This window comes from Chaetodon auriga, chromosome 6, assembly GCF_051107435.1.
Source record: "Chaetodon auriga isolate fChaAug3 chromosome 6, fChaAug3.hap1, whole genome shotgun sequence".
NCBI lineage: Eukaryota > Metazoa > Chordata > Actinopteri > Chaetodontiformes > Chaetodontidae > Chaetodon > Chaetodon auriga.
The window spans coordinates 21410273-21434714 of NC_135079.1; the positions used below are offsets into that span (position 1 = coordinate 21410273).

Below are 24442 nucleotides of genomic sequence, written 5' to 3' on the forward strand. Positions count from 1 at the left end.
TGGTCGGGTCGGTTTGATCTCCTTGACACTGCAACAGGAACATCTGTTCTCACTACAAATAACCGCCGCCGCACCCAGCTCAGGCCCCTCTGCCCTTCACTGTTCCCATTTTGCATATTTGTCTCCTGGTGTTTCCTCTCCTGAGGTGAGAAATGCGAGTGTGTGTGTGTGCGTGTGTGTGTGTGTGTGTTGTGTGGTCGTGATTCCCTGAGGTTGGGACTTTCCAGGCAATTCAGTGATTTCCCAAATCACTCTGTTCTCTATTCTCCTGCTCGTTTTTTCTCCTCTCTTATCCAGCCCACTCAGCACTCCTCCCCTCATATGCTTCTCATTTGTCCGGAGTTTGTCAATCGCGTAGGATCTGCGCTGACATGAGTCTTTGGAGGCCATCATCCGACCCCCTGTGCTGAGGTTTTACCTGGCTGTGGATGGAGGAAATGTAACTGCGGACACTTTCACCTACAATCAGAAGTGATGACGCTGATGCTCTCCTGAAGGATTTTCTTCACCGGCAGCTCTTGTGTCCAGTGAGGCATGTGATTATGTTGGTTTGGGCAGTGCATGCTTTGTTCATTGAAAGGAAATGTGAGGGAGTGTGTGTGTGATGGGTTGGTGCAGTGTGAGGATAAAGTGTTCCTCGAGGTTTACCTAACTCCTGCATTAGTGGTAAGACCACAGTAACCACCTCCAGATGTTTGAGAGCACAATCTGATTATTTATTTATACAACAAGGCCAATGAACATCACCCCCTTCACACTATAACGTACTTTTTGCTCCTTCAGCAATGGCCAAGTTAATGCTTAATAGTCCAGACCCTTAATTGCTAAGGCCAAGCCCTGTTTATGGGAGGGAGGTTACTTTCATGCGAACAGATCAGTCTTTGCAGACCAGAGGCATACAAGCTCAGGGACTCTTCTGAGTCCACCAGTCAAGCAACGAGACCTTCAGGCTTGACCACAGGAAGCGGCCAACATGCCCAAAGTGTCCTTCACATCCAAGGCCATCGCCTCCGCCTTTGTCATTCTGACTGTCTCTGCCATCGCAGCTGTCATTGTCACCATGATCATTCTGTACACGACTGAGATCTCTACAGTGAACCCGACGCCAACCGTCATGTCCACCACCCCAGGACCACCACCAGTCATGCGGCTGCCAAAGAGTCTCATTCCTCACAGCTACAAGGTCATCCTGCAGCCTCACTTCTACACCCGAATCACTGGGGTGCTAAATGTCACCAGTCCCAACCAGACAAACCTCTTCACTGGAAACTCTACTGTTTACTTCCACTGTGTCGAGAGGACTAAAACCATCTACATCAACAGCAAGGACCTGAGGGCTTTTGATCCAGTGGTGATGAACATGAAACGCAATGAGATGATAGGTGTTTCTGAAATGAAACACCACGAAAACCAAAGCAACGTCCTCGAGATTCGGTTGAATGAGACTCTGGAGGCAGGGGGAAACTACAGCTTGTTTCTGGCTTTTAAAGGAGAATTATTAGAGCATGATGGGCTGTATGTAAGCACATACCATGAAGGTAAACCAGCTTATGAAGGTGATACAAATACAAAGAGGTAAGTGAAAAAGCATTTCTAAATTATATGTTTCTGTGATTATAGCATCTTTAAAAGTATTCTGAAGGCATACATTTGTGTTTGTGGAACAATAAAACAGCCCTGTCAGGATTTCCCCTATAAACTATCAGAAGCCACCAAATTAGAAAGTTCTCCAATTTTAAACTTGATGGCTTTATGACAAGCAAAATGACATGAAAAGGCTCAAACTATCCTAAGGGTGAATCCACTTGTAGCGGTGAAGTCCAATTGAGACAGCGTCATTGAAACTGAAAGAGCTTATTGACTGCAAATCAGAAAAAATGCCTTACGATCTTCATCCAGCTGCTTTGCACACTTAATTTGATCAATCAACAAATGTACAATCCAGGATTTTTGCTTTGAAATCAGCAGTGTTGGGTCAGTCCCTGAAAAGATTTGATTGGTTACTTATTACACTTACTCATAAGGTAATTCCATTTCCTTCTCTAATTATTCATCAGCATAAGTGAACAGTTACATTACTTGTTACCTTACTTTCATTACATTTAAACAACTCCCAAGCCTCCACACTCACAAGTCATATTCTGTAGATAACGCAAGCAGAAATCCAAACATTTAGACACTGTGGTTTAAGAAGCAGCGAGCATACTACTTCCACAGTGAAGCTGCAAGGTCACACATCAATCTCTGAGCAAGACTCCTGAATGCACTGCATGCTCATGCACTGTGCTCAAAATAAAACTAATCCAATCATCTAGATACATTACTTTTTATATGAAGTAATGACTCTTTTTGAGAAAACAAACTTGGCCAACTCACGAGTTTTTGTGATACTAAAACAGAACAGCGCCAGACCAAAACCAGTCAACACACACATCTGGATTGGAGTCAGTTAGTCGTTAATAAAACAGCATGTGCATCAGATGTCTTTGTGGTTTAAGAAAACACAGAGGGCTGTTGTTTAGGTGCTGGTTGTTTATTTCCCTGTAGAGTCAGGAATCATACAATGTCATGGTTTGGGCCAGTGTCTAATTACTGTAAGTGATCGCTTCATCATGATAGGCTCAACTGTGATGTCCACTTTTCCTTCATTATACCTGTTAATGAAAGGCTTTTTTTTTTTTTTTTTAAATCTGTGTTCATAGATTCCTTGCTGCTACCAATGTGGAACCAACAGATGCCAGTCGAGTGTTTCCTTGTTTTGATGAGCCAGAGATGAAGGCTGTGTTTAATGTCACCATCATCCACCGGCGAGACACAATAGCTCTAGGAAATGGGGAAAAGTCAGGTGAAAAACAAACTACACTGTAACTACTGTTTCTTACAAATGTACTCTCAGGCATGTGTGTTTATTGGGTCTTGGACATAGCAATATAACGGAATAAAACATATCCTTCCTTATGCTGGCTTTCTTTGTTTCCACTCTCTCAGGCTCCAGTATTATAGACGATGATTGGCAATACACTACTTTTCATCCGACGCCAAAGATGTCAACATACTTGTTTGCCTTCACAGTGTCAGAGTTCACATCAACCCCCTCCCCACATGAGCGTGTGGACATTAAAGTACGTGTACTGCTGTAGATAATTCTGTCATTTTGGCAGGTTTACCATTCAGCACCATGAACAATAACCTCATCCAAGAGGTGTTTAACCTTCCGTATGTCACTCCCACTCTATTCAGTTAAGTTTAAGTTAAGAAAATGTACAAGTACAAAACAACTCTGTCTTTCGCTCATGCAGACGTTCGCTCGGCCTGATGCCACTGCAGCAGGACTCACTCAATATGCTGCCAACATCACAGGGGAGGTTCTCAAATTCTACGAGAGTTATTTTGACATTGATTACCAACAGGAAACGCTGGGTAAGGTTTTGTCTAGATATGGCTGACGTGTTGATAGATGGAAGTAAAATATGTCATTGTCACTTAAAAAAACTGTTTTCTTTCTCAGCAGGCGAGCTAACAGGCTCACCGTAGCTAGTTTGATAAGTATACGCTGGTCAAGTATGGCTAGACCATGCACTCTGTGTCCCGTTTCGATATGATTTTGCATTATTATAGTGCACATGCTAATAATTTTGACAACATAATAGGTTTTTAATACATTGTACCATTTTGTACCAACAGACCTGATTCCTGTAGTTTTACACTCAATACGTTTAAGAAAAACTTACCTCTAGGCTAGCTGCTGACTCAGTAACATTAGCTTTTTTTGCTAATGTTTTTCCTCTGTTCCTATTGGCTGTACTTGGAGTTTACTCTCCATATTCTAAGATCAGCTACTATTACGATATTCCATTAAAATTTTAAAAAGCTAAAACAAAGCTAAAAGTGCTGCAGATAAGAACTGGACACCCGCTGAAGACTCCACACAAACAAATTGGATGCAGCTTATCTATTCTAAGTAACAATGAAATGGGAAATGCACAGTCCCTCCCATAGGTCTACGTCAGGGGTGGAGAACCTTTTTCTCGTCAAAGCCGTTTTAATTTTTCTAGCATTCTTTGAGGGCCATACTCAATGGCGCCTTGATAAAAGGGGGACTGGGGGATGCTCATCTGGGGGTATCAGCAACGGTAGTGGTTTACTATTTAATGTTATTTTCTTTATTGCGAAAAGAAAGTAATTGCTTTTTGGTATTTATGAATTGCCTCGCTGGTACTTTATTTTGTCATTTTAACATACATGCTACATTCAAAATTCTGTTTTAATTAGCCTTTTGAGACACACTTAGGTTTAATACTTTAATATAAACTGTGTCTTTTTACTTGGCAGGTACCACTACTTGACTTAATTACATCGGTTTTTGCCAGTAAGATTAGTCTTACCTCCAGAGCGGCTCTGCTCTCCTGAGAAAAACCCCCTGGATTTGTACTGAGATATCAATCATAATACCAAAAGAAGCACATCATTGTACAAACATGTGCTCCTCCCATCACACAAACTTTTCAAATAAAATATATAGAATATATATAGAATAAAAATAAAAGGAAAATAATAATAATAATACTAATAAGAAGAAGAATAAGATCTACATTCATATATGTTAACTGAATATGTATTTTCTTTTCAGTCTGTAATATGAATTTCATTTTCCAAGAAGGACATAAATGAGTTCCAAATACATCATCCTCTCCAGCCCAAGACATGTCATTAACACTCAAAGTGATATGATCCGACATAATGAAATGATTTTTCTGGGTTGAAGAAGTCCAATGTTTCTTTCTGTTTTTTCTTTTCTTTTCTACTTTCCTTTCTGTCATTCGTTCTTTTTTTTCTTTTTTCTTTTTTTGCACTGTTGTTCTTAGAAAGTCCTTGGGGTATATTCCAAGTGCACATGATTTTACACTCAATAGAATGTTATGTTTTTATTATCTGTGAAAACATTTAACAGCATTTTCCTAAAAAAAAAAAAATTAGGGGAAATATGATGAAGTTTATTGTTATATATGTTCTCATCAGCCACTTACACTGAAGTAGTTTTAACCTTGTATGAATTGACAGTTTTTGTGCCATTTCTCAGTTTTACTCTCGCCATATTTTCTGTGTGTCCTCCAAGCATTTAATCTATCTGATGTTGACTCTGTTGAATGTTTTGCCAGCAGGTCATAAAGTCTAGAAATGTGGTCATTACCATCCAAATTAGTAGGGCCAAGTGTAATTTTCTCAATAAGTGATTTTTGGGTTTGCATATAGTAATTTAATCCATCTGAGAAAGGTTTCACCCAATCCATATCTGGGAAGCACATGAAAACTAAACCATGAAACTAATAGTCCTTAAAGATCAACAGTTGGTGGGAGGTTTGCCTGGTTTTAAGAAAAACCTACTGAATTCTCTTGGATAGTGTAACATCTACTAGTGAAGTAATTCCATGTATGTAATTTGCTAATTTTGTCCATATCTATGTGATTCCTCCAGATCAAATTGCACTACCACACCTAAGTCCTGCAGCAATGGAAAACTGGGGACTGATCACATACCAGGAGTCAGTCCTGCTATATGAGGAAGGAGTGTCCTCACTGTTGCAAAAGCAAGTGGTCGCCACTCTGGTTGCGCATGAGCTGGCACACCAGGTTAGAGAGGACAAAACCTCTTGTGTGTTATCCTTAATAAAAAAAACTAGAGGAATTTGAATTGAGGATCAAGGCACCAACTGTTCTCCATAGTGGTTTTGGATAAAAGCATTTACTAAATGACGCTAATAGTAATCCTGCATATCCCACAACATTTTATAAAAGTGTTACATGATTTCATTGCTTCAACCATTCACATCTTCTCTTTTTTTTGACAGTGGTTTGGAAATCTGGTGACAATGAAATGGTGGAACGAAATCTGGCTGAATGAGGGCTTTGCCACCTACATGTCTTACTTTGCAGTGGACCACGTCGAGCCTACATTTAAAATGGTAAATCCAGTTCGAACGTTCACCGTAATGGTAGGATCCCTCTGTTTAATGAGGATCCTGCTTTAAAGCATTACTTTTTTTTCTGTTGCAGAGCTTTAAAACCTGTGACAATGATGGCCATCGAAAATACACATGAACAGTAACCTTTATGCAGACAAGGAAAAGCGTTGCCTGAGTCATTCCACAAGTGCTCTTGTCTCTGTTTTCCTCAGACAGACATATTTGTCATGAGCGACCTCCATACGGCATTTGAGGAGGATGTTCTGGCCTCATCCCATCCTCTCATTCCCCCACAGGAAAACATCCAGACGACTTTTGAGATCATTCAGTTGTTTGATGCTATAACCTACAGTAAGGTAGAGAGTTGAATGAGTCCAGCAATGAATGCACATCATGCCTCATGACCATGGAATCAGTATCTTAGAGTTTAGATTTACACTAGATGTTCATATAGATTTTGTTTCTGTTTTATTTGCAGGTTTCCCATATCAGTGTACTATGACTATTAACATGCACATGTGTTTTGTGCTATGTAGGGGGCAATTGTTCTGAGAATGCTGGCAGCCACTGTGGGAGAAAGGATTTTCCACAAAGGGATCAAAGTAAGCAATAATATTTAACCTCATTCAGATGTGCTTTAATTCTGACAAATGCCTCTGGCAGGGACTACAGACTGTCCCTGACCAAATGCAGCACCCTGTCAAAGTTGGTGTTTTTGGACAAGATGCATCCGTGATAATTTCGTATTTCATCATATGACATGACTTACGGCATGGGTGGAGAGTCAAGCTGCCACAGCAAAGTTTCCTAATTCAAAGCCTTAACTGGGGGTATGAAAAAAAAAAAAAAAAAAGACCGCTTCAACATCTTATAAACTCCTTATAATGTTGTGTATGTCTGGTTGACTTCAATTAAAGATTTACTGAATGCAACAAAAAAAGAAAAGCCAACTGCGTTCATCCAGCAAAATACAGGCTTCGCTTTTCCTTTTGGAGAATCTCCTCATGCATTACAAAACTGTCAGTGCCACATGATTTCTTTTCTCTTCTCCAGATGGATGAAAAGGAGCTGATTTGGTTGGCCATAAGTGGTGCTCAGACACTGGCACACACAGTATTGTGCAGCCACAGGTTTTTCAGAACATGTGGTATTATGACTCTACGGTCAGCACAATGAAGTATATTGATTGGTTCAGAGAATTCTGAGGATTTTTGAACGTAGATCAAGCAACAGTTCTTTGGGATTGTTTTTCACCCAGGAAAGAACTTTTTTTTTCAGCTTTGGTGCAATACCTGCTTGTATTCCTGTTTGTTTTCTCTTATTTTATCCAACCCACCATCTGATTATTTTATTAGGTACACCTAGCCACAAATGATGGAGTCTAAAACAACAGATGTGCAAGAAATCCTACCATCATGACAGTTAAATTGTTCAGTTTTTGTTGAAATTGTTGTAAGGTTCAGTCACACCAGCATTTGAAACAATGAAAGAGAGATCAGTTCATTTCAATGAGTTTGCTGGGATCGGTTGATTCACTTACAGGGGCAAAGAAAATCCCCACAAATTGTCTTTGTCAAGGTCAACATTGATGAGCTTCGAGACAAGACATTGCCCAAAGGTAAGCCGTCTTTAAAGTGCTGACTTTTCAGGGCATGCAGTATCCAAAATTCACCTACTACTTTTATCCTCCTTCTAGTCTCCTAGGATACCCAGGCCAAGAGATTACGCTGAACTTTGCCTTAGATTCAACAAACAGACTGATTGTCTCCTCTTAGAACTTGACCTGATTGAGTACAATATGACTTAGGTTAGCTTAGGAAGCCATTCGTCCTGAACCTTTGTTAGGCTTGGTTTGACTAGCTTAAGATTTCTTTCACAAATTGGCGTCACAAGTAGTTTCAAGATAATGACTGGGAACTTCAAAGTTTCTTTTATTTTGCCCTACCATGTCTATGTTTGACAGGATCATAAAGAAACTGTGCTTTCTGATGATGAACATCTAAGGTCGGGGTTCAGTGTCTGGGGACAATGTCCTGGCTGACCCAATGAGAACGGTTCTCAAAATGAATGGACAGATGTTGAAATCAATATGTTCAAATCAAAATTAATAACATGATAGCAATAAATCAAGTGAGCCATGTGTGGTCTTAGTGTGTTTTGATCTCTCTAGTATAAATTAGATGTACTATCTTAAATGCGTGGTCAGTGGTTGATCTGCAGATTTCAGGGAAAAGACTGTGGTGTGTGTTTTTTTAAACCCCACAGCACCACAATGGTGTTTTTTTTTTTTTTTCTTCCAGGGCAGCTTTGGGCTTTGCCTGACACAGATAATACCCACAGTGAGGTTAAACCCTTGGGAAGATGTTCTGGGTTAGGCTGAAATAGGCTTATTTCAGTTAACCAAGACCTGTGGTGAATCTGGGATACTGGGAGGTTCTGTTATGCTTGTTGGCTTCCGAGGCCTAGGCAATTGGTAGATTGCGTCCACGAGGTGAAATACTTTCTGAGTTTTCACCTAATAAGTCTCAAATTGCCAACAAATGATAGGTAAGCTAAAACTAGATATTTTGGTTATTAAATGGAAGTCCAATTGAGATAAAGTGCCATAGTAGCCAGATGTATCATTTTGGATACAAACAGAAATTCATCATTTATGTACAAATCAAAGTGTTAAGTTAACCCCTCAGTAGAATTTCTTGGTAATATATCATGTGTCAGGCTTAACAAGATTCAACATAACTTCTCAATGCCTGGAAGCAATGTTCAATGTGCGTGGGCTACAGAAACTGCCAGAGACAGAGACATGTATGGTGTCCATATATAACCGTACTATTCAAACATCTGATTTTAGTGTTGTCAGTGCAGAAAAGTGGTGTGTTTGGAGTGGTCATGGAGTCAGTTATGTTTATTTTAACATAAGTAAATGTAATTTTCATCATATACGCAAATCCGATCTGTTGACAATAACACTGTCGCTGCTGCTCTGAAATCTGACATTCCAACATCTGGTTTATGTCTGGTCCAATTGGAAAGGACAATGAGAAACAGGTTTAAAATCCACAATATTTGTCCACCTGGTGTTTCCACTGCCTCAAGTAAAATCGGTAAGGGTGTAAAATCATCCCATTGGATTGGAGCAGACAGATTACTAAAGGATAATATTGTTGCAGGTGAGAGTGGTCAAAATCTCTAAGTGAGCACGCAGGTGATGGATTGAGAAGCACTCCCCTCCAGACACCTGGGGCCAAATGTAGAAACCATACGTACAGACGAAAAGTGTACTTAAGCCTTTTACTATGCAGGGCTCTGAATGTATAAAAATCCAAGGCCAATAATGTGCATACTGGCACACATCCTTTGCATCATGTGTACCGTATATGCAGTCTTTTGAGTCCAATTGGTATGATGTTGCGAGTTGGCAAAAAAGGATAATGAGAGTATGAATTAGTAGTAGTGATGTGGTTATGTTAACAACTTTTTTGGAAGCTTTAATTTTGTTCTTCTGTCAGTTTGAGCAACCATTATCTCAAGTTTACAGTTGGTAAAATTGCACTTCCTCTTTTCTTCAACTGCTTCTTAGATGCTTCTGCCATTTCTGCTCAAAACTAAACCAAATGCTGGCCATTTACTGTAAATTGTAGGAATGGTCAGAAGGTATATGCACACAAGTTCAGGATGATTGAGGTGTATGAGGGAAAAACACGTGGGGAAAGACGTACATTGGGTTTTATGAGTCTGATGAAAAGCTTATGTATCCATGTTTCCACTTCTGTGTGTGTACGGATTCCAACACCTACATATGCACAGTTTTATATATTTGATCCCTGTCAAATGACTCCGGTCTGCAGTTAGAAGCACGACTGGCCAGAAACTGACAGAAAACCTGTTTTTAGCCATTTATTTCACCATTACTGGCTCCAGCATTGGCAGCTGTGTTTGGATATTATATCCAGCTAAAATCAATTTTGAATGCAAATTTTCCTCCTGAAAAGAATTATTCTGAACAAAGGATGAAGCTGTGTCAATAATAAACTTTCTCTTGCTCTCTCTGTTTTTTGTGTTTTAGATGTATCTGTCGGATTTCAGTTATAAAAACACTGACCAGAATGACCTCTGGCAATATATACAAAAGGTAAAGTCTTACATTTGCTTGATGTCAATTTTTTGTATGAGTTTAATCTTGATGGCAATTATGACAATACTAATGTCATTGTCTGAATAATCATCAATCAGATTGTGGTATTTATATCATGAAATAATAACTGTGCCATGTTTGCAGGCTGTAGATGAGAGTAATGGTCTCACCAAGGTTGCCATGATGATGGAGACCTGGACCAATCAAACTGGCTATCCTGTCATCACCATCAACACTACCAACGGGGAAATCTGCCAGAAGCACTTCCTGTTCAATGACTCGTCTGAATCTGGGTATGTGCTAAATGGACATTGCTCCAGTGCTCATGGTTTTAGAGCTTAGGACAGTAATGATAATGATCATAACACTTAAGTTATAGTATTTCTTAAAGCTGCATGAATCAATATTTTCATTCATCAGGTGGACAGAAACTCAAATTAATTGCTACGCATATGATTAACATGCTAATATGTTTGCAAAATTACTTTATATGGTCATACTATGCAAAATTCTGCCAAAAAAGCAGATTAATGATGCTATAATTGAATAATGAAATGTAATGTTCTCTCATTATTGATCATGAAATGTAATGTAAGCCCATTATTCCCCCAGATCAGCAGTAGTTTGCCTGCACGAGACACCAGTGTGAAGGATTGTGTTCAAATTCACCATCAATTTCTCAACAGTTTAGATGGCACTGTCCCTCACAGGCATGCATGCTTGAAGTTTTGACTAATAAAAAGCATGGGTGGAACATGTGAGCAAATGCAGTTTAACAAGAAACCTCTGCTCAAAAGCTGGTTCCAAAGTCATGATTTCTTCATTCAGTATTCATTGGAATCTAGATCCTACAGAAGCCAAGAGAGCTCAACAAACTGCAGCTTAAGCAAAAACACATGTAATTAGACACAGGCAAATTAAGAAAACATGCTACAAATACACAGACACCATGTAATACAAACAACACAACCAAATACATGCACATTGCTGGACCCAGTAGTCCAAACAAATGGGACTCTACTCATTCTGTCACTTTACTGAGGTTACAGATATCAAGATCTTTATTATCTTCCACTGGTGTTGACTCTGTAAATTATGTGCCCTGCGTGAAGTCACTGCAGCTAATGACAGCAGATTATGCTTTTGGACAAGTGAAGTGTTTTGAAACAATGTTTTGTAACTATGTGCTCCACAACGCTGTCATGCTTAGTTACACAATAATTTAACCTGACAAGTTGTTTTCCAGATATCCAGATCATATCGGCGCTGGACTCAGAGCTGTTACGCTTCATCCCTCATTGTACAGAAACTAATGATCATTTCTTGGATCATAAGCATCTTGGTCATATCACAACCTATACTTATTATGCTTTGTTATTTATTTCTTCTTTTTTTCTGTCTGTTTTAGTCTTTGGTGGTACGTCCCAATCAGAGTCATGTCGAATACATCTCAGTCATCTTTCTTGTTGATGACCAGCGGCACAGGTAACAGAATATGTAACACAGAGCTGTGAAATGAAACACCTTGTTTCTCAGCTTCGTTTTCATATTGGACACTCGTTTTTCTTTCTACAGTGCCATTGATTTATGATTCGTTGCCTTACTTACCTTTGACCAATATTTCCTTTAAAGAAAAGAAAAATGAATTAATCTCTAAGAGTGGAGAGTGGATCCTGGCAAACATCAACTGCACTGGATACTATAGAGTCAACTACGACCCAGAGAACTGGCAACGCCTTCTGACTCAGCTTGAGACAAACCCACATGTGAGTACTGAGCCAAACAATATTCATCTATATATCGAATAAGGAAAGACATTTCACAAGCCACTTTTTACTAGAACGTAAAATTAGAAAACCCATGAAGGCTTTGCCCTGAAGTTCTTGGAGCTTGGCAGACTGAATTAAATTTGGGCTTGTTTATTGAATCTGGACTGTCAAATAGAAAATCAGTTGTTGTTGTTCCTCAAAATATATAATAAGAGGTCGCAGACAGGTAGATCCGACCCTGCCCATCATCTTCCTGTGTTTGTGCTTGAGTTGGAACAAGTTATTAGGATCCATCATCTGAGGACCAAGAATGTGCAAACTTTTCCGCCAATCCATCTATTGAGATATTTCACTGGATAAGGGAAAACTTTGACTTGCTTATGCTAATGTTTGTATCTGACTTTGAAAACTTAAAAATTGAATGTAATAATCAATAGATAATTCTTTGGTTTCAATGCCCAATGTTGCTCCAAATCATCATTTCCTGCTTTTATGTTGATTTTGCTGTTGGCAGAATGAGTATAGTTGCAAATGTCTTCATGTTTGGAATCTTTGTAAACGGACCTGTCCGGACGGTCAGCTGTCCCTCATCTTCCTCTTGTCTTTTAGCGGATCCCACTGATGAACAGAGGGCAGCTTATTGATGATGCATTTAACTTCGCAAGGTAATGACTTGGATTCCGTTGATCCAGACTTCTCCAAATCATTTTCTGTGTTGTGATCCAGCAATCGTAATGTGTTACTCATGAATAGACTGAAACAAGGACATGCTAGTGGTTTATTTGTCACCCTGATCTTACAAAATCCAATCTCCGTTTTCCTCAGGGCCAAACTTGTGGACGTGACTCTGGCTCTGAATTCAACCCGCTTTCTTCGGCGTGAGACGGCGTTCATTCCCTGGGAATCAGCAGACAGGAACCTTGAGTACTTCATCCTCATGTTTGACCGCTCCGAGGTGTATGGACCCATGCAGGCATGTGCTATTAAAATATCCTTTTTAACTTGTGATATTCAAAATCTTGCTTTTTTTCATTACTGAGTGATCTGAGCTATAGTGGGTGGAGAAGATTAAAAAGATTTAGAAGACTGAATATGACTTCCTGCTGGTGTTAATGTTCACCCCTCATCAGAAGATAAACAGATGTGCAGTAAATATATTATATTGCTGTGTGTATCCCTGAAACTCCTCTGTAAAGTGGTCTCTTCCTGCAGGTGTACCTCCGGGAACAGGTTAAGGGTCTGTACAACTTCTTCCGCAACTACACACACAATTCAGAAGTCCCAGAGGACCACTCTTTACAGTAAGGAAGGATATATTTTACTGTTCCCTTTGGGGTAATATCATTCTTATTTTTTGACGGAATTTTCCTCAGTTAACAGATTTATACATGTTTTAAGACTCACAGTCCAGTCCAAGATTGCAAATGCACAACAGATGTGCAAGTTTGCATTGTTGGCTTATAAACCAGCACTCATAGACATTCTAGTGGCAGATGTATAGTGTGGACTCGCATTGCCAATAACTTGTGTGCTTATATGCTTTCAAAAAATACTGGGCAGGTGATTCGAAGAAGCATCTGTCTATCACCGTCTATCGCAGGCTGACTTAAACCAATCATATCAGTGAACCATATGATGTAATAGGACTTTTGCCAAAGCCAGTTGGGAGAAGAGTGGAAACATATTTTCCACCAAGAAAAGCCTTGAGTGCTGTTCTTTGCTCGTCTTTCAATGAAGAAATACTCTCCAAGTGATGATATTGCAGCATCTGTGTTAACCTTTTTCGGAGCTTCCATTGTTTTGAATGAACAGCCACTTCTCTTGCTCTTCTCAAACTTAAATCACGCCTATAGCTGCCAGTGGGTCTTCATAGGATTCTGATTGGCCTGCAAAAACTGTGGATTGGCCACAAGTGCATAAATCTTGGAAACAGTCATTTGACAAAATAACCTTAAATCAAGGTGCACTTGCTAGATTTCTTCAGAGCTTTCAACAGCATTCATCACTCTTCTTCAAAATGCTTTGCATTCATTACATGTGATTTAATAACTGTGCAATTTTTAGATACAATCAAATTGTTATGGCTTCATTCCAAGGCACGGTCAAATCATCGCCATAGAGGTGGCATGTTCCAATGGACTCCCAGAATGCTTGGCCATGGCTTCAAAGATGTTTACCAACTGGATGAACAACAGCACTAACAAGTATGTACACTGCTTCATAGGTACTATATGTAAATTATATAATACATTTCTACGTCATACCCTCTGAAATTCTCCTAAATTTGAACATGATGGTTTCTAAAAATGGTCTCACTGTAATGGCTTTCATTATATTCTGAAGCTTGACTCCAGCAATGGTTTGGTAAAGGTAAGTGTCATTTAATCATTTTTTTGTGCTAATTGTTGGTGGATGTTGTTATCTCGTTGTGGTTCTTATCTTTAAAGCTGCACTTGATGGGATTTTTAACTTATAATGCATTCTAATCCTAAATCACTAAGTAGGGCACCCATGGAGAACACAATGCTATTCATACTAACTGAGAAGGTGTCGTGGCAAAACGAAACTTCAGTGCCTTTACAGGCATGTATTGGAATCAGTAATGTGTAAAGTTTCCAAGTGCAACTTTAACGTAGAGAGACAGTGACTCCTCATTAGATGTGTATACTGTATGTGCTTAGTACTGTGCATGGAAGTGTGTTAACGCATTTGCATTTATCACCATTTGCACGTGGATGTGTATAATGCACAGAGTGTAAAGTCCCCTCAGGCAAAGTGATTTGTGATATTGGACTGTGTTTGACCAGAATGAGCATCAAGACCATGACCATTTTTCCAAATGTAAAACTGTCAGGATGGAGTTTTGTGTTGCTAGAGATATTCTGTAGTGCCAAAGTGCCAACATCCATAACCTTAATAAGGCCATACTTTAATATCTCACAGGTGTAATGCCTGAAAATACCTGAAAGTAGACCAGATGGAGAAAATCTTACATATGTCTCCAAATATGCTGATGGGCAGGGAAACGTCAAGTCAACATTCCAAAACAACCAAGAAAACCTGAAAATGAGACAGTCCCGATGTAGGGAAAATAACTCTGTGTGTGTGTGTGTGTGTGTGTGTGTGTGTGTGTGTGTGTGTGTGTGTGTGTGTGTGTGTGATTCAGCATCCACCCCAACCTGCGGTCAGTAATCTACTGCCAAGCTGTGGCTGCTGGCGGGAAGAGAGAGTGGGATTTTATCTGGAACAAGTTTCAGAGCTCCAGCGACACCTCTGAGAAAGACCAGCTCCGTGAAGCTCTGTCCTGCACCAAGAAGATTTGGCTGCTCAACAGGTGAAGTCAACGAACAGATCAAGACTCAGGATTAAACATCAAGTCCTGATGTGTCATATGCATAACTATATATAGTGTGTGTACATAACTTCTTTCATCATAGTCACTCCTGTGATAGATCCCAAACATTTGTTTAAGTGGAGAGCTTGTCAGTGCCTTCCTTATCTTGCAGATACCTGCAGTACACGTTGAATCCTAAGAAGATACGTCTGATGGATGCTGTCTCCACCATCAACTACATAGCCAAGAACGTGGTGGGGCAGGCACTGGCCTGGAACTTTATTAGAGCAAACTGGAAATATATCAGGCGGGGGTAGGTTGCTATTTGGACTCTGCTGCTTGTCATTGGTTTTTACAGATTGCATCTTGTTTTCCAAGTCATGAACAAGTATTTGAAATTGTGCAGTTGGGTTTGACCAATATAGACTTGAAAAGGAAGACGCGATGCCAGTATATTTGGTTTGAGGTTGGTGATAGGCAGTATTTTGCACCAGTGCTAAACGTTTAATTTTAGCCATTTTTATTCCAACAGATTTACAAGACGATTACAAGTATTCATGGTTTACCCCATAACATACAGTACTGTATGTTTATGAGGGTGGAGTAGCCATGCCAAACACAGTAGATAGATTGTGAGAACTCTAAGCTAACAGACATGAAATTCCTTTGATGATGCATAACTCGTGAAAGCTCTGTCTAAAAACAGAACTCTTTAACTGGTTAAAAGTCACACACATTCGTCATATGACTCTGTGACATTTTTATGGCTAACACATTAGCAAACTGTTTCCTGTTTACGCATCCAACATACACTGAGCAACATTAACATTCAATTTGGTGTCATGTTTGTGTCCACCTGATGAAAGTAACTCCTATATTCACTATTCTTTTAGCTCTGTTTTTGGTCCCCACCAGCTCCTGGTGAACATATCTGGCTCTTTAGTTGCTAAATGCTCTATGCTAGTTGCTAACTGTCTCTCTGTTGTTTGGTGCTTGACAACATTGCCCTGATGGGCTCCAGTGTTAGTGATGGCACAGTGGAGGGATGTTGAGGTGGCGAAGTTTATGAGTCATCTCATCTCAAAAAGAGGATTGTGGTGAAGTTGCCTGGTGATTCCAGATGTTGGAGGAGGGAGTGGAGGAAAGTGGAAATGCAAATGGGGAGCAGAAAAACATTAGTGTGAGCAAACCCAAATGCAAGATGTGCCCATTACGATTGGTAATTACACTATATATTACCTTTCCTTGTGGGAACGTCCACAGACTGGTGGAAAGAAGGCTGAACATCCTCGAGTCTGCAGCTGCTAAAGTTGCCCACAATGAACCACGGGGCTTTGAGGTATTGAGCCAGCATGGAGCGAGTGCCCTCAGCTACGAGCTCCATTCAGTCTTCTGCTGCTACCTTGGTGTTAGCGCTGGGTGGGATGTGAACACAGCTGATGACCAAAGTGGGGAATGCACTGGGTGTAAAGACTATGCTGTGGATTTTGATGTTATTACACCACCTGTTAACGTAGATGCAGACCCCACCACCCCTCTCTTTGCCCAAATGACTGTCCTGCTTAAATTTTTATAAAGGCAATGTTCAGTTTTTGTTTGAAAATATTTCAGAGAGGAGTCCATTCAACTTTGTGCTCATTTTAGAGGCTGTAGTTTGTGGCACTGTTGAGCTACATTGTGTTATACTGAAAACCGCATCTAATATTTTGTCCACCCTGCCTCACCTTTCTCTGCCGCCAGGGATACACTGTCGATGCTGATCGAGGGAGTGACCAGCAGGTTTTCGACACAGTTTGAACTGGAGGAGGTAATATATGACCCCAAAATAAACCCCAAATGTCTTTAATTAAGCCATTTCTTATTTATAGTTTAAAGCAGGGTGGTTATAGATTTTCTGACAATCAACAAATCCTGTGAAAAGATGAAAACTGTCAAAGTATGTGCCACTTTATATCTGTAAACCTTATAGATGAATACAAAATAAAGACACAGATTTTTGAGACACCCTCAAAAGTTTACCGTTGAGGTTTTAGGGGTTGTACATGTGAAGTGAACCAAGCCCTTAATAAGCGTTCCTGTGGATGTCAAGCTTTCCATGCTCACATGGTACACGTGTATGTCATAACACTACCAGACTGCAAAATGTTTCATTATTTTGGAAACAATGGGCCTTTTCTTTCTGACAAAAGTAAACAGAAGCTTCTTTGTTAATTCTTCTCAAATGACAGCTGTTGCTGGCTGCTTTAATGAGCTAATTCGGCTAATGTTAGCTCAGGCCGACTCTTTAAATATATCCCTCGGTCATGGCTACGTGATATGATGATATAAGTCTGAGGCTAAAGCTAGGATACATGTCAGCATACAGTCAGCTTTCTCACTGGGCGATGAGCTATGTAGACAGCATCATTAAAGCCTTTTTTATTTCATCCTTCTCAAAATAAGGTGGTATGAAACACTCCCTGATGGCTTAGTTACGGTTGTTTAGCTGTAATTGGACAACTGCTGTTAGGGGAATGAGTTTAGCCATTCACTCAATATCCTCAGTGCTTTACACTCTAATTGGTTTTAGTCTTTTCATGGGATTTGTTGACAAGAAAAATAAATTGGAGACCTTATGTAAGAATAATGACCTCATATCTCATAATTATTACCATTTTTTGTCTTTGTGGAATACATTAGGCTTCAGGAGCAATACCTTAACATCGCTGTCTGCTCTGTGTGTGTGTGTGTACAGCTGAAACGCTTTGCAAAGGACCACGATCTGGGTGTTGCTACCATGGCGGTGAACCAGGCCATACAGCAAACCCAAGTCAACATCCAGTGGGTCAGCGAGCACAAAGATATCATACTAGAGTGGTTTGAAAGAGAAACAGCTTCATAGAGGGGAAAAAACACTCTTTCATTGTTTTAGAGCGTCACAGATCAGCGGTGCCAGCCGTTTTCAATTCTGCAGCTGGATACTCTTAAGACTCCCCTACTCCACCAAATCCACTTCAACAACAAGAGCCGATGAAGAGTGGATCAGACTTTGCCAGGAAAATGGAGCAGAGAGATAATCATGACATGAGAGATTCAATTTCCCACCAAACAATTAGCAAAGTGAACCGTGATAGTGCCGCACATAAGACTGATACATAGTACAGGACTGATTATTTATGAGAGAAATGTAGCACTTGTATGCAGTATATTCAATGCGAGCAGTCAAAATAACATTTTGACTCAGCTGTTTGTGATTTTTGCACATGATGCTGACACAGCATCAATTATCTGTATAGTATAGCTGTATGTTTGGAAATGTTTTAAACATATTTACTTTTCAGGATCACTTTTTTCATGTTGCTGTTGCTCAAAATAATTTCAGAATCCAAATCTTGTGTTAATCTTTTCATGGTGGACAATGGATGAAGCTTTCATTGGTTATATCCATCTCCAAGCAAACATGTATTTAAGTTTATGGCATTTTGCTGATGATGATGCTGGCCATTTCCAGACCAGCTCCTCAACATTTGCACAAGTCAGAACCAAAGGACCAAGTCTCCTATGTTATATGGAACATGTCTATATGTGTATTATACAGTATATGTTGTAATCAAGGAACCAAATTATTCTTAAATGTTGCTGAAAGTGTTATTTTTAATAAAACAAAACATTGATATTGTGTTAAATGTGAGTCCTTAAATCCAGTCCATGTCACTTTTGTTTTACCTGGGGAAAATAATGCAGCACACCTTTACTGACTTCATGACCTATAATACCAAGATTTTGTTTGGATGTTTATTGTCCAATCACATGTCCACTGACTGAGAAGATGAAGGGTGTATGTACATATATGTACGAAGTCATCATCACCATGAGCAAGAGAATTATAGCAACTGCTGTTCTGTACTTACCAGAAATTCAAACTTTGTCACTAATTTCCCTCCATCTTAATTATTAACTCCACCTGCATCTAATCTGTTTCTGTTTGCCTCCATTTAAATCTTTCTATACACTTTGTACACATTCCTAAAATTGCCTCAAGGTTTTGCTTTCCATTGTATTGAGAATTACTGTTGAGTGAACATATGATGAATAATGAGCATCAACTGGAGAGACACAGTCCCACATTAAAGAGAGAAATGCTTTTAATGCAACAGGTGGTAACAAGCTGGGGAAATTTGGATTTTCAGAGAGAGAGGGGAGAGGGGTGTCCACTGCTGGTTACAAGATGGCCTAAGCACTTGTAGAGCACTAAACGACCCTTTGATCAAAGTTAAAATATATTTGCATTATGGACATACTGTCTGAAGTCTAACTTTTTTTTTTTTTCATTCACCAGTGCCTGAAAATATTTCTGCTGTTTAATTTCAAGATAAACTTCCTGATTTTGTTACATTAATTTTGGGTGCTACACTTAAACACTCTGAAACTAACACTGACTTTGAACATAATTGCTGTTGTTTCCTCTTCCTCTGCTCAGTTTCAATCTGGACAGGATGTATGCAGGATTCTGGGGCAGTCTGACATCAGAATTAAATACTTCTGATATGATTATCTGCTCTCTGAATGCTTTACATTAAAGAAAAAAATCGCACATGGACTTGGACATAAACAAGCAAGAGCGGGAGAATAAACCAAGAAAGACTGGAAATGCAGAGCTCAAGTTCGAATCATATAAACGTACGGATCGAAAGCATCCAAGAGGAGCGAGAAGTTTCACAGTCTGCATCACAGCTAACAGCCAGATACACTGTGGAGCTGGAAGTGTCTAGTCCCATACTGAAGAAGTGACGCAAGGTTTCCATCCCCAAGGCCACACATGTTAAAGGTTCGGTACCCCCGTGAAACATCCAGGCTGAAGACAGAGAGACAGGAACGAAGCCAGGATGAAGTAGTTCAGCCTGGAGACTGGAGCTGGGCCAACACTTCAGGGTGCTGGGAGAGACGGTTTCCTCAATCATCCTGAGAGGGAAGCAAGGAGGGAGAAGTGAGCCCTCTCTGGTTTCTGGCTGTCTAAGACATCACCTACTGTGTACATATTCTGAACAACAGATGCAGCCACAGAGGGACTGACTGTCCACTTCCTGTTACGTCAAATCATAGCTGCTAGTTTGTTTTACATTCAAGAGGTACACCAACAAAGAGGTTGACTTTGTTCACTCAAAAGCAAAGCAGCCTATTTCTCTTATTCTCTTGTCTTCTTCTGATGTTTTGCGTACATGAAGAATAACTTAGATGCACTTTTTTTATCAAACACTCCTGTCTGGAGTTCAAAGACACCAAATGAGTCATGAAAAAGATCTGCAAATTTCCACCCCAGTCTACATCAAGGGTATCAAGTGAGGTAGGTGTATATAAGCTTGGGTTTGGTTCAGAGGGTGTCCTCACCCATTCGTCCTCCTCTGCTCCCTCTCCGTCTCCTCCGGGCCTCTGAGCGCTGACTGCGTCCGCCTTGTTGGACATGATCTTGTCTGTCCACGACGCTCCGGCTTTTTCATCCCCAGCAAAGTTACACTTGGTCACCGTGCCGCCGTCCACTTTGGCTAAGGAGACTGGAGGCACAAAAGTAAAGAAGAAAGTAAGTTTATTTATCTTGCACCTTTTAGAAGCGGATGGCAAAAGTGCTTTAGAAGAAGCACCCCACATAAAAGACAGCCGTTTGTGGTGAAAGCGAACAAATCAACCAAACTCATTTATGATAGGAGAGAGCACACTGAGATCTTGAGATATCATAATCCGACGAACTTCAATAGTTAACTAACTCGTCTACTTTTTCTTCCTCCTCTCAGGGGCTTCGAAGTTGCCATCATGTCATAATGAATCTTGGCTGAGATGTGTAAAAGCAGAGTCTGTGAACAAACCAAAGCACTCCACTCCACTCCAAACTGACTATAGAATATCAAAGGGCTGGATGACTCTTCTGAACTTAAGAGAGGTCAATCTCTGTTCATTCCCCCTGAGGTTACTTATGAAACTGTGAAATAGATAGATGGGAATCAGAAAAGTTCAAGTTTAATTTCATTCACTCCCCACTGCTATGGGGGTCAGCGCTAGGATGAGCTCGACCAGCGCAAGCAGAGTATTCTTTCCTTTTTAGACTTTATATGATGTAAGGAGATACTGAATGCTGTACATGTACTGGTTTATGTTTTCAGTCCAGACTCACATATGAAAGGACTGTTTCCTCTGGTCTTCAGTCGGACGTCCTGTCCTGTTTCCAGCTCTGTTTTGTCCATCTCTGCCTCTGGGTACCAGAAGGCACAGGTCCCGCTGGGTCGATGCTTGTCAGTTATCTTCACCAGATCGGCTTTGTTCACTATCGCTGACAGCTGCTCCTCAGACAGACGGTCTGACTCCCCTTTAGCTTCCACCTCTGTATGGACAGAAAGCACATCTAAGCTCATGAACTTAGAAAGAATTCAGTGTTTAAGAGTTCCAGTGGCCCTGAGAACTCAACGCACGGAAGAAACACAGCAAACACAACGAAATACAGGAACATGCTGCAAAAAATGTCCACAGTTGAGGAGATGAGTGTCCAAGCAGGTTTAAGCAGCAGGGGAGGACCGCAGGACACTGTACTCCCACCTTTCCTCTTCAACACCTGTACCTCACACTGATGACTGGGCAGTTGGGGAGTGTGCTGGTGGTGGACAGGAGACTGCGTGCAGGGAACTGGTTTATTGCTTTGTGGCATGGTGTGGGAACAACCACCTCCTCTTAAATATGACCAAAATGAAGGAGATGGTTGTGGATTTCAAGGGGACCAGGACTAAGATAAACTCTATTTCCATCCTGGGACAAGAGGTGGAGGTGATGGAGGACTACACACACCCGGGCCTTCACCTGGAACACAGACTGGACTCGAAATGTGACACTAAAGCTATCTATGTTTTTATAAGCAAGCCTTTTCATATCTCTCCATTCTGTGTATGGGTTTGATCCTGGATGAATTCATCTTTGCACCAAGTGATCTTTGGAATCATTACCATCATTAGAAAATCTGTGTGTGCTCTTATTTTCATGTGAAATCTTCAGCTTCTGCAAAACATCAACTATAACATCCCCATCCTTCAGCGCTGCACAAATCGGGCTTTTTGTATTAAAGTCCCTTTGCTTGTATAATTTCAGGGTGCAGCTGCAGTCCAAAACATTCTTCCATCTGAAGTGGGATTCAAACACACCGTCAGGGGAGAGTGTGACCTCACCACAAGTTTTACGACCGCTTGGCTGACTGCTCTGACTTTGCACAGCTGACAGACAGATTGAAAGTGAATCTTACATGGAAAACAAAACATGGAATGTTTTGCAAGAAACGCAAGAATGCAAACATTAACTCAAATGTTTGACGTTATCCACTCACTGTAGGAGGACATGAGGAAACCAGTGTTGACCTTTTTGGTGTCACTGAAGTTTGGCTCAATCTCCTTCCCGCTGGCATCAAACTTCCTCTGATGGATGCGGCTGGGTTTGATGTACAGCACATAGAAACGGACCTGCATGAAAGAAGCGACAAAAACAAAGTGTTGATTGTCTTTTGTCGGCGTTTATGTTTCGTCTGTCCAAAATGCAAACACTAATAAGGATTTGGGCAATATTTGGAAGTTCTGTTTCTGTCAACGGCATGTAGGGAAAAGACATCTTTATGCTGTTCAGTCAAAGATGAAGACAGGATGAAAACTCTGAAAGGCCTGGAGAGGCCCAACCAGAGTTTGGACCTGAATCCAACAGAGCATCTCTGGAGAGATGTGAAACTGGCTGTGCACCGAGCTTCCCCATCCAACCTGGCTGAGTGTGAATGATTCTGCCAAGAAGAACGGGAGAAGCTTCCAAAGAGCGGTGTGTCAGCCTGTAGGATCGTTTCCATGAAGACGTGAGGCTGTCATTGCTGCCAAAGGTGCTTTAACCAAGTACTAAGTTAATGAGATATTTCAGTCTTTTCTTTTTAATACATTTACAAAGCACTCCAAAAACCTGTTTTTGCTTTGTCATTGCAGAGTAATGTTTTTTTGATTGATAGAATAAATTCATTTTGAGATGAGTCTGAAACATGGCAAAATGTGGAAAAGCTGAAACAGCCTGAAAACTTTGTGTATGCACAGTATTATTTACTTTGATGATGATGTGCTGACCTGTAAAAATCAGCCAATGGCTTCATTTTGTACAGCGGTTCTCAACAATTGTTACATATCCCCAAAATAAAAGGAATGGCAATACACATTGACAGTATTTTGCTAACTGTACCTTAGGATTTTTGTCGTCACTGATTACATGTCTGGAAACATCCAGCAGCTTTCCTTCTACAAGGACCCCCTGGCCACTGTGAGGAAGACAAGTGTCAAATAATGAAAGCATGCTAATCCCACTTAGAACTGTGCATTCTGTTACTTACAGGAGAACAATGTGCAATAACTTTAATTTTCTGTCTAGTAGAGACCTACAAACCAAACTCCATTCAAAAAATGGACAGATATGGATAATTAAAGAACATTCAGCTTTAGCAGTTTTATTGACATTAAGAGCTGACTGGGGATTCAAATAAATGCCGAACATACAACTATAAGTTATTTCTTACATTAAAATGTGTGTGTGGTGTGGAAATAAATCTAACTGCTCTAAATCTTGGGAAAGGAAAACTGTCCGACTTTTCAGTGGAGTTTGGTGTTGCGAACAGAACGTTCTCATCAAGCTACCGGACTCAATACTTAAACTCTTTGCTCGTCACTTCCAGCCAACAAACACAAGTATTTAAGCTCGTACCTTTCATACATAGAGGGACACCACACGCTGCCAAATTTCTCATTGTGCACTGGTTTGTTCTGTAAAGACGTGTTGTGATAAATTCGGCTCATCTTTCATAAACTGAGCTGCCACCTTTCCCTTCTCCGAGATTCCTGTTTCCTGACTTCCTCTTCCTACATGCCGCTGCGCGACAGAAGTGCGCTCGGTTTGCTGACAGCACGTGCCGCCGGGTGACAGCTGTACCACAGATGAGCGCCAGATGTTGGAATTTCGCGAATCCAGCTGCTTCACAATGTAGGTCTAAAGACTAAAGCCTGTAAATAAATCAAGAATATAAAGAAACGAAATAAAAACTATCAGTGACAAACATAGGAAATCAAAAATGTCACTTTTAATGTCAAGTTTTTGAGACGGGAAGACAAAATTTGACAAAGTAAAAACTATGCTATTCTGGGCATTACGTCATCAAACTTCAAGGACCAATAAGAATGAGAAACGTGCAATTTGTTTTAGTCTTAGTTTA

At 40.3% G+C, this 24442-nt stretch overlaps 2 protein-coding genes across 2 annotated transcripts; one reads left to right on the forward strand and one right to left on the reverse strand.

Moving 5' to 3' along the window:
- Positions 1-413: 413 nt before the first annotated feature.
- anpeplb (alanyl (membrane) aminopeptidase-like b) lies at positions 414-18848 on the forward strand. The gene is made up of 20 exons (XM_076733801.1): positions 414-1575; positions 2703-2845; positions 2989-3122; positions 3300-3420; positions 5477-5631; positions 5850-5963; positions 6176-6319; positions 6500-6565; positions 10030-10095; positions 10243-10391; positions 11507-11583; positions 11731-11864; positions 12477-12532; positions 12693-12840; positions 13080-13168; positions 13964-14071; positions 15034-15201; positions 15374-15514; positions 16942-17008; positions 17936-18848. The coding sequence occupies exons 1-20, from the start codon at positions 974-976 to the stop codon at positions 18080-18082; spliced, it is 2829 nt and encodes a 942-aa protein (XP_076589916.1). The 5' UTR covers positions 414-973; the 3' UTR covers positions 18083-18848.
- Positions 18824-24087, reverse strand: arpin (actin related protein 2/3 complex inhibitor). Its single transcript, XM_076733802.1, has 6 exons — positions 23938-24087; positions 23422-23497; positions 22541-22673; positions 21347-21553; positions 20569-20732; positions 18824-20142 (listed from the first exon to the last, which is right to left on the reverse strand). The coding sequence occupies exons 1-6, from the start codon at positions 24027-24029 to the stop codon at positions 20134-20136; spliced, it is 681 nt and encodes a 226-aa protein (XP_076589917.1). The 5' UTR covers positions 24030-24087; the 3' UTR covers positions 18824-20133.
- Positions 24088-24442: the final 355 nt, after the last annotated feature.